General features: G+C 58.5%; 1 protein-coding gene across 1 annotated transcript in view; it reads right to left on the reverse strand.

Annotated features, from left to right (window-relative positions):
• Positions 1 to 1,890: 1,890 nt before the first annotated feature.
• LOC119103531 (frizzled-4) overlaps positions 1,891 to 10,366 on the reverse strand; it is a gene marked incomplete at its 5' end in the record, with an annotated part of 16,980 nt that continues 8,504 nt past the window's right edge. The window contains 1 exon segment of the mRNA XM_037227110.1: positions 1,891 to 3,919. Coding sequence (XP_037083005.1) covers positions 3,351 to 3,919 — 569 coding nt within the window.

Below are 10,366 nucleotides of genomic sequence, written 5' to 3' on the forward strand. Positions count from 1 at the left end.
CTACTGCAGTGGTGTAAGTGTATTGGACGCTGTACAGATGCCGCGTCTGAAATGCGTTTTCAGCCCATAGGGATAGCGGGTCATTAAAAGCACGACCTTTGCCAGCGCTGTCTAGGCTGGCTGGACGTGAATAAGCTAATAACACCGAATATGTGTACATAAGTGTAATCGCATTGTCGTGAAAGAGCCAGCTCAACTCGCGACTTTGCTGCGATCAGCGTGGGTAAGACGTGCCATTGGCAACGCGGGGTATGTGTTTGCCACACGTTCGAAGCGAGGCTTGTGGGGGTCGTTTTCGTTCAGTAACACGGCATCTCATAACAGTGTACCCCGCAACTGCAGCAGGGTCGTAGTGCTTGTTCAGTGAAACGTGATGAAAAGGCTTTCTATAGGAAATATTTTCTTAAATGATGCATCGCAGAGTGCTTTAAGATCTGCTTTAAACGAACTGGAAACGTGTATGTTGTGTTGAAGAAATCGTGTTGTGCTGCGAGTGCGCGTACAAACAGGTTGCCATAGCCACACACATTGCTGAAGCTCCATGCTAGTGAATTCATAACTTAATGCATAAATAATGTAGTAAGCACAAAGGTAAAAGTAAATCATACGCACATCTCGCATTTCATTCGGCAAAGGAAAGGTAGAATTGCACTCCTGCTTCACAAAACTGATATATTTACAATGAGCTGAAGCAAACTACCATGCTCAGGTCCGCATTCTGTGCAGACGCACATAAGCTTTAATAATGGCAACAAATATGGGCATATAAACAGATAGGTAGATATATCGATAGACAAGTGAATATATATATATATATATATATATATATATATATATATATATATATATATATATGACATGTTGATATCTATCAGCAGCTCTGTTAATTTACCAGTACACCTTTGATCGCTCAGGTGTTGTCTCTCTTGTTTGCAGGTTTTTCCCATTTTATCAGGGTGGCCTACGCCGTGACGCGCTTGATCGCTCCGGGACTCTTCCTATGACCCTCTTGATCGCTCCGGGACCTTTCCTATGACGCGCCTGATCGCTCCAGGACTCTTCCAATGAAGTCAGAAGGACCTTGCTGTTTCCAAAAGCCCCAAAATGTGCTTGCCAGCGCCTGTACCTCCGTCACTCACAGCGTCTCGCTCAGTGGTGTATACGGGCTGGGCAGAATTAACTCATGTTCACAAGTCCAAGATCTGTACGATAATGGTTTTCTGTATAGCCTCGGCCGCAGATGGCAGCAACTGCATATGTGACGACGAATTTTACGTAAGATTACCCAAGGCAATTTGGCGCGCCACCGACGCCGCACATTTTACCTACCTTTTACAGTGAATTCGTGGCAAACATAACTCTTGCGCATTAAATTCTAAACACGATTGAGTGAGGGCGTATTTTGTACTCCCTCGTCATAGTCTGAGCACGAACTCTGCATTAGTCGTTAGCCACCATTTGATTACATTGACTTGCGGGCTAGCCGTAATCACCTAGTGCTATTGAAACACCAGACGTCAGATTCGGTGTTCTCGCGAACTAGTCGACCACCTGAGGCTTTCTAACTGAACCACGAGCGGCGCCATGCGGCGCGAAAGTATCAGACGCTAGGCCCAGGCTCACATAGACCAAGCTCCACGCCAATCGCGCATTTTCTGGAGTGCTTTGGCTTGAATGCGAGGAAACGTACATCAGTCCAAATTCATCCATTTCGCGCCAAGACATCCGCATTTGACCAACTCCACTGCCAGCCAGCTCTCGGCTGGGGGAGAGTGAATAAGCGCTCGAATCTACACAGGTGAACCAATTCATTCCAGAACGCTTCGCTCAAGTTTCGCATAGCCCCATGAAGGCAATACATGCGTTCCATGTAGCACAGCACAGGACTTCTACTGGTAACGATAGACTTTATTGCAGACACGTCATGCAAGCCGGGTGGTTCAGTATTAGAAATTCGGAAAACAAATTACTAAACACACTAAAAACAGAAGTTTGGTATGTGAATCGCATTGCTCGTTTCGAGATAAGTAAGACAGATCTAACCAGCGTTACTTTAACATTATCTCACGATGTCAAGCTATGCAAGTATTAGAACTTCGACCGACGCCAGCTCAACGGCCAGGCCAGCAACAGCCAGCTGAGTAAGGGACTCAGAGAACTTGGGCCGACGCCAGCTCAACAGCCAGGCCAGCAACAGCCAGCTGAGTAAGGGACTCAGAGAACTTGGACCGACGCAAGCTCAACGGCCAGGCCAGCTGAGTAAGGGAGTCAGAGAACTATTCGACAACTATTTTGCCGACAGCCGATGTCAGACCGAGCTTTGAATGAGTTCGGCACCCTAGCACACAAGGTGCGCTAGCCTCTGGGTTGGCAGGGCCCCACGCCCACACCCTCGTGCTGGAGTCAGTCGGCGTGGTCCAACAGCGTGTTTCCGGCAGCGGTCGCTGACCCCTACCGCGGTGACCGTTGAGCACATGCGGGCGGAAGGCGCGTGGCTTAAGCTCGAAAATGGTTCTTCGGTCTGCAACAAACTACAAGTAACATGAGAGCTGCAGCGCATGTGCGTGTTAAAATATCTCCTATAGCGTTACACTGTACACATGAAAAATGATAGGAAAAGGAAATTGATCCTTCCACGCCCACCAGAGTGCAGCTTGAGGTAACACGTCAAACATGCATGGCGGCGTCCAGACACGGCATATCAAACACCGAGTGAACACCATTTGGAAACAACGAACCGCAGAGGTCCCGCCTGGGGCGTTAAAACTAGTCCAGCGGACCGAGCCGGACCGAATCGGACCGGTCCATCTGGATGGCAAAAGCGATTGGGAAAAAAATGCTTACTAAAACTACGCCAACACGACACGTGGGTCCGTATGCCTCTGCGGGACCTGGTGACATCCATATGAAAATGGTGTCATGCCAATTTCTCTACATGGCAATATCGTATACAATGAAATTATGGCAGACAAACATGAACATCAGTGGTGACCAAAACATCATCACACATGCAGCCAGTAGCGTATAGCATGCAAAACACAGAGGTCTCTCCGCACTCGCTCATCACATCCTGCCAGACATCGGCACCAAACGCCTGAGATGGCGGCCGTAACACAATCGCTGCTCTGAAATGACGCGGACGGACACGCAGCTCGGACCAGCAGCACGCGAGCGGTAGCAGTTGCCGATCACACGGCCTTGGTGACGGGCGTCGCGGTGCACGTCACCGTCCTCGCCCGGCGCGCATCCCAGGCTCACCCAATACCCTGATGTCCCAACGCGCTCGTATCGGAACGTCATTCAGCGCCCAGCAGCGTAGCACGCTGGTTGCGGCGCGTAACGGCGCGACACTACACCTGCGTTTCGCCACCTGACCGCCAGGCGTCGCGGGAGTCCCGCGAATGGCGGCTGTAGTGAAGCGTCGGCCGCGGCGCCGGCTCGGGCGGCGGTGGGTGGTGCGGGCAGGTGGTGGGTACGCGTTCCAGGTACGGCGGCACGGGCCGCTTCTTGAAGCGGCGCAGGCTGTGCCGCCACACCTTGCAAGGTTGCAGGCTCATCATCCAGAGGCCGCCAATAATGCCCACGATCAGGTTCATGAAGATCTTCAGCATGAGGATCTCGACGTTAGGATGCACGTTGTGATGTGTGAGCCATAGCTGGCGCGAGGTGTACTCGTACACTAGCGCGGCCAGCACGCACGTGGCCGGCACGGTGTAGATGATGCCGAAGATGCCGATGCGCATGGTGAGCATCTCGAGCCGGTCGTTGCTGCGCGAGCGGACGACTTGGCCGCGGTCTCGGAAGATAGCGCGGAAGCCAGCCAGCAGGAACGAGATACCCGCCACCAGGTACACAAACGTCGGGATCAGCACGAAGCCCAGCAGCGTGTCCAGATTCTGGTTACCCACGTAGCAGCTCCCTGAAACACAGCACAGATGGATGAGAGCGGTCGGTACATTGCTTGGGGTTGTATCCCGAAACACAGGCAAGTCTGAAAGGAGAGCGAACAGGAGCGGGGCTTGGCGCATTTACCACCGTACAAGGTTATTTATATTCTGATCAAAAGCAGAAGGAGGTGGGAGGGGTTGCCACGCTAGGATGTCCGGGAGGCCACCGCGGTACACTCGGACAGTGGCGGCAGCGTAATCTGATCGCCGACAATGGCCATCTTCCACGAAGCTTGAACAGGAGCACGCCATCACGTTTGGGCATCACGTTCACAAGAACGTCATGTCTACTGGTTTTCGCGACATGGTTAGACGCAAAACAGCCGCTGAATTACGTCCATTTAAGTCATGCTCTAAGAGGTGGCTCCGTCACGAAGACATCGCAAGTAGGGAAATGACAAGCATGCCAGCTACATAGCGTGGCACGAGCTCACAACTAGACGCGCGGACCCTTACAGTCCACCAGAAACCGAAACCGCAAGCTCTCTTTACACAGCGGCCATGACCTGCCGTGGTTGAGCGTTCCCGCACCTGACCGGCGTCCCGGTGCCCGGCCGGTGTGCCAATGACCGACCGGCACCCTCGTGACCGGCCAGCGCCCCGGTAACCGGCCGGTAAGCCAATGACCGACCGGCGCCCTGATGACCGGCTGGCGCCCCGGTGACCGGCTGGCGTCCCGGCAACCAGCTGGCGCCCCGGTGACCGGCTGGCGCCCCGGTGACCGGCCGGCGCCCCGGTGACCGGCTGGCGTCCTGGGGACCGGCTGGCGCCCCGGTGACCGGCCGGTGTGCCAATGGCCGACCGGCACCGCCGTGACCGGCCGGCGCCCCGGTGACCGAGCCAGTGTCGGAGACCTGACGGACGGCTATCGACCGACCGCCCAGGTCACACGGCCGCTACCGGGCCCGGGGGGCCAACGCCGAGCCCAGGTCACGCGGCAGCTACCGGACCCCGGTGACATGGCGCTTCGGTCATGCATTGCACCCCCAAACCGAGACCCTGACAGCTGGCAGGGTCGCCGCCCTGTCACTGAGCTGGCGCTGGACCACTCAGGCGCCCGCTTAGGGTGAAGACTGCACAGTAAGCATTAACATAGCAACCACTGCGTACGGCATTCAGCAATTTTAATGGTGATGGCGGAGGCTGCTTTCGAGGGTTTCCTAGCCCTCTCTCACCCTGACCCTGTGTTTATGGGCCAGCACAGGTGTGAATATGTGTGCATATCATCGTTCATGTGTTAAGAATGTCGTGTTAAGCAAGCCAGCTTATGTACATTTGGCTTGTTCAAGGCCAAACGCAAAACATCTGGCTATGAGTAAGCCCAACATTCTCGCCAGTTTACACTTATGGTATGGGGGATTGCGGGTGCTTTTCTATCATCGTCCGACCATGTCATTTGTCCAAGCCCTTTTCGTTATTCTCCAGTTTTGGTCATCAAGGGGTTAAAATTCCTCGTTCACAATTCCAACACGTGACATTCACGGTAACCAAGACTTCGTTTCAGAGGTCACTCCGCACATGCTGTATTCTGTACGTACCAGGCTTTGGCTGCTCTGCGAACCAGTTCAACATTTCACTCTTCCGAATGCAATTCCAAACGGGCGGAGCGCTGGAGCGATAAATATGTAATCAGCTGGCGTGAAGCCGTGCGGCATGTCGCATGAAAAGTAACCTAGGAAAATCCATATTCCGTGCCGCCATGTTTGCACTATCATTTGGACTCGGCAGGATCGTTGGACGGTTCATCGGAAAGCAGCAGGTGGCGACAGACGGCCGCGGCCCGTCCAGCTCCTACGCCGCATAAAGATCCAGAGCATGTCTACTTCGATAGACTGATTATTGACAGGTGCCAAGTCCACGCTACGCGCCGATAATGCCGCTATCTGAATACGTTTAGTGTGACTTACGCCTCGAAATCACAACCCTGTTCACCAACACAGCCTAACCATAACACTACCATACTTACCATAACCCCTCGCTCGGATACAACGCAAGGACAGTCGCTGCCACCCGTCGGCCCCAGCCGTGAAGAGGGCGGCCCCACCCTCTGCCACCCGTCGGCCCCAGCCGTGAAGAGGGCGGCCCCACCCTCTGCCACCCGTCGGCCCCAGCCGTGAAGAGGGCGGCCCCACCCTCTGCCACCCGTCGGCCCCAGCCGTGAAGAGGGCGGCCCCACCCCCTGTCACCCGTCAGTCCCAGCCGTGAGGAGGGTGGCGCTCCACCCCCCACCCGTCGGCCCTAGCCGTGAAGAGGGCGGCCCCACCCCTTGTCACCCGTCAGTCCCAGCCGTGAAGAGGGCGGCCCCACCCTCTGCCACCCGTCGGCCCCAGCCGTGAAGAGGGCGGCCCCACCCTCTGCCACCCGTCGGCCCCAGCCGTGAGGAGAGCGGCGCTCCACCCCCTACCACCGGTCAGCCATAGCCTTGAAAAGGGCGGCCCCACCCTCTGCCACCCGTCAGTCCCAGCCGTGAAGAGGGCTGCCCCAGCCCCTGTCACCCGTCGGCCCCAGTCGTGAAGAGGGCGGCCCCACCCTCTGCCACCCGTCAGTCCCAGCCGCGAAGGGGGCGGCCCCACCCCTTGTCACCCGTCGGCCCTAGCCGTGAAGAGGGCGGCCCCGCCCTCTGCCACCCGTCAGCTCCAGCCGTGAAGAGGGCGGCCCCACCCCCTGTCACCCGTCGGCCCTAGCCGTGAAGAGAGCGGCCCCACCCTCTGCCACCCGTCGGCCCTAGCCGTGAGGAGGGCGGCCCCACCCTCTGCCACCCGTCAGTCCCAGCCGTGAAGAGGGCGGCCCCACCCTCTGCCACCCGTCGGCCCTAGCCGTGAAGAGGGTGGCCGCCTAAGCATCGCGTCGCTGCATCCGTCCGTCGGCGGCCGGCGCGGCTGGACGCCGTCAGCGCGCCGCTGCAGCGGAGCACAGCCGCGGCTGACACTCGGCGCGGCCGCCGCCGACATGGGGCCGGCCCGGGCAGCATTCCGACACCTGATTGGATCAGTGGCGCGCTCGACTGACACCAGATTAGGCGACAAGCGGCCGGACCGGACGGCGCCTGCCGCCTCCGCCGGCTGCCGGCTGGCCCCCGCCGCGGCCGCCGGCGGACACCTACCGGCCGCGCCAGCGCCAGGCAGGGCGGGGAACAAGCGGCCAGTCACACTGGAGGGGAACGCCAAACGCGGCGACGTCTTCCAATGTACTTCAAGCAAGAACAATTTAGATTGAGGATAGCGTGCCAAGGTGAACACATTTACAGATTCGCCAGCGATGAGTGCGGAGTAATAAATAACCTCACCACGCTGGGTGAGGAATTCTCAAGGACTCCAGCCGGGGGACCGGTGCACCCGTTAAGAAGCCCTGACCGCACCGCCCGCTACTTTGCAGCGTCGCCTGCACCTCCAGTGTCGCGGCTGTCGCGGCAGGGGTGTCCGGCCGGCGGCCTGCAGGGGTGTCCGCCCTGGCGGCCGGCCTCGTCGGTGGCGCCACCTCGGTCGATCAGATAAACGGCGACGGCCGGCGTGACAACCGAGGTGACGGCGACGGCTGGACCAGCACCCCGTCCGGCGCCCGCCGCCCGCGCCCGAATAGCAATTGGCATCGGAGCGGCGCCGGCCGGCCGCTGCGAGAGCGGCGCCGACTGACTGCGAGGGCGGCTGAGAAGCCGCGCGCGCGCGCGCCGCCGTTGCCGCCGCTGCCGGTCAGCCTGGTCTCGACTGGAGGCTGCCCGTGATCTGCGAGACTGGCTCGCGGACTCAAAGCAGAGCTGTACAGTGCGGGCGGCTTGTCCGGTCTGTCCGGGAGTCTGCCTTTGTCGAGCCGGCGTAAATCGGATGGGAAGTCTGGCTCTGCCTGGGGTCCACATTTGCCACGGAGGCTGACTCTGATCTAGGAATCCGTCGTTGTCCGGAGATAGCTTTAGCTGAGAATATTTCCCGGGTCGCGAGTTGGGCTGTATACTGTAGTCCGGACTCTGTTTAAGAATCTTACTCTGTCTGGGAGTCTGTTTATGTCCAAGAGAACAGTGCCCATTTGAAGAACATCGTCTCTGCTTCTGTCCCAGGCGTCTATGTATCATGCGTGAGGAAATGACTGCTCAGAAGCGGTGATTGGATAAACAAGCATTCGATCATTTTTTCTCATTGCCTTTCAGAGGCGGTGACTTGAACTCGGATCTGAGACCAAGACGATTCGAACTGTTCTGTCACCACCCGGATGGCTCAGTTCACGTTCAGCCCCGGACGGTTCAGTGTTCAGCCCGGACAGTTCGGTGTTTAGCCCCGGACAGCTCGGTGTTCAGTCCGGACAGCTCGGTGTTCAGTCCGGACAGTTCGGTGTTCAGCCCTGGACCGCTCGGTGCACGTTCAGCCCCGGACGGTTCAGTGTTCGGTCCGGAAGGTTCGGCGTTCAGCCCCGGACGGTTCAGTGTTCAGTCCGGAAGGTTCGGCGTTCAGCCCCGGACGGTTCAGTGTTCAGTCCGGAAGGTTCGGCGTTCAGCCCCGGACGGTTCGGTACACGTTCAGCTAGTCCGGATCATCTCAACCGTGGCTGGTCGGACTGTCCAGTCACGACTAGCGCCGCTCAGTCCCGGCCCCGACTGCGGGCGTCCAGTCCCAGCGTGTCCCGGCCAGGTCGCCGTCTCTCCTCCTCGCCCTCTGCCCATCCTGCGTGGTGGCCGGGCTGTAACTGGCCTCAATCGCGGCCCGGGACGCCGTCTCAGCCGAGGGTCCCATATGTGCGAGGCGGGTGGCGGGCGCCATGACAAGGCCGACCTTTTCAGCGACGGTGACAAACGAGCGTTCACGAGCGAATTGGGGACTGGGAAAGCGGCGTACTTCGCAGACCATCGTCCCGCGACTCCAGAGCCGCACACGCACAGTCTGCGGCCACCCCAGGCTGTGCAGCGGGCGCGCACACGGCACGTGCAGGGCCGCCGGTGCCGCTGACGTACGTACACACCCGCGCACGGCCGGCGGGCGTCCCGGCCGCTGTCCCGTGGCTCAACGGGGTGTCCCGCTGTGAGGCCGCCCTGCAGGAAGCACGGCGGCGACGAGACGGCACGTCACCTCTATTTCTCACACCCAGCACGAGGCCCCCCATTCTTGCAGCAAACAGCGTCAACAGACTTGAAACACAGGGGATGCATGCCGAGCCGGTCCGCGAGGCCGCCGACCGCTGCGGCTGGAGAGGCGGCTCTGATCCGTCGGCCGGAGGTGACGTGACGCGCAGGCAGGTCATCTGGTCCGCTGACCTGGTGACGCCGGTGTCCGGGTGTCGAGCCTCCCGTGCTCGGCGATGGAGTGGCGGGATTGCGTACGCCCATTAGAGTACGGCGATGGAGTGGCGGGATTGCGTACGCCCATTAGAGTACGGCGATGGAGTGGGATTGCGTACGCCCATTAGTGTTTTTTTTTTTGCGAGCTTTGGTTTGCAATGTTCGAATCATCGGCGTCCGGGAAGAGACGAGCGGCCGGGGTTGGTGTTATTCGCGCTCCATCTTTACCCAGACGCCTGACGCCTGGGGATTCCGTCACATGACAAGCTACTGCTCAAAACAACAGAACAGGCCCGCGTTGGTCCGGCGACCGGTAAACACGTACATCAGTGGCCCGGAGGTCAGCTCGCCGATCAGCAGCTGCTGGTCACGTGATCACCACGCCCAGCTGAAGAACCAGCCGCAGCCGCCATCGCACGCCTACCACGTTGGGGCCAAGTGCATCACCCGCCTTCGTGGTCGCACAGTGCCCAGTGTGGAACCGCCGCAGCCGTCTTTGCGCCTCTTCGAGCCTGCCGCGTTGAAGAATGCAACGGCCCTCGAAGATGCCAAGCTGCTGCACACAGCACCAGTGGATCTGAGATCCTGAAATCGCTAATTCCAAACCGGAAAGTGGAGGCTATCTCTGCAATAATGCGCATGTGACTGCACCTACCGCGCTTGCGTGGCCTTGCTACACGTCCTGTGAATGGTCGTCACAAAGGCGTGTCGTCTGCTGAGCAGAGTCGCCGGACGGCTGGCTGCACACGGCGTCCCATCAGGCATGTGCATGCGCGAAAGATTACGCAGATGCAGGCAGAGTGAGGGAGGAACAGGAACAGAGCGTCTGAGGACGGCGTGGAGGAAGAAAGGGTGAGTGAGGGGAGGAAGGGAGAGGAAGATAAAAAGAGGGGGAGAGAGGGCGGGAGGAATCGTGGGAGCAAGACAGAGACAGACAACGAAAAAACCGTCTCAAGGACAAAGAGAGAGAGAGAGAAGAAGAGCGCGCGCACAAGACCGTACTGTGGCATAATCGGCCTAGTCCACCAAATGGCGAGCTGCGGTGACAAGTCCAGCCAGCCAAATTCCCGTCGGCATGGGCACGGTATCAATGCTAATGTCAGTGGTCATGCAGAACGACCTGTGGCCGCACCCACAACACTATCAGTCGTGCAAG

This window comes from Pollicipes pollicipes, unplaced genomic scaffold (assembly GCF_011947565.3).
Source record: "Pollicipes pollicipes isolate AB1234 unplaced genomic scaffold, Ppol_2.1 Scaffold_5724;HRSCAF=6776_pilon_pilon_pilon, whole genome shotgun sequence".
In the NCBI taxonomy this organism is placed as follows: domain Eukaryota; kingdom Metazoa; phylum Arthropoda; class Thecostraca; order Pollicipedomorpha; family Pollicipedidae; genus Pollicipes; species Pollicipes pollicipes.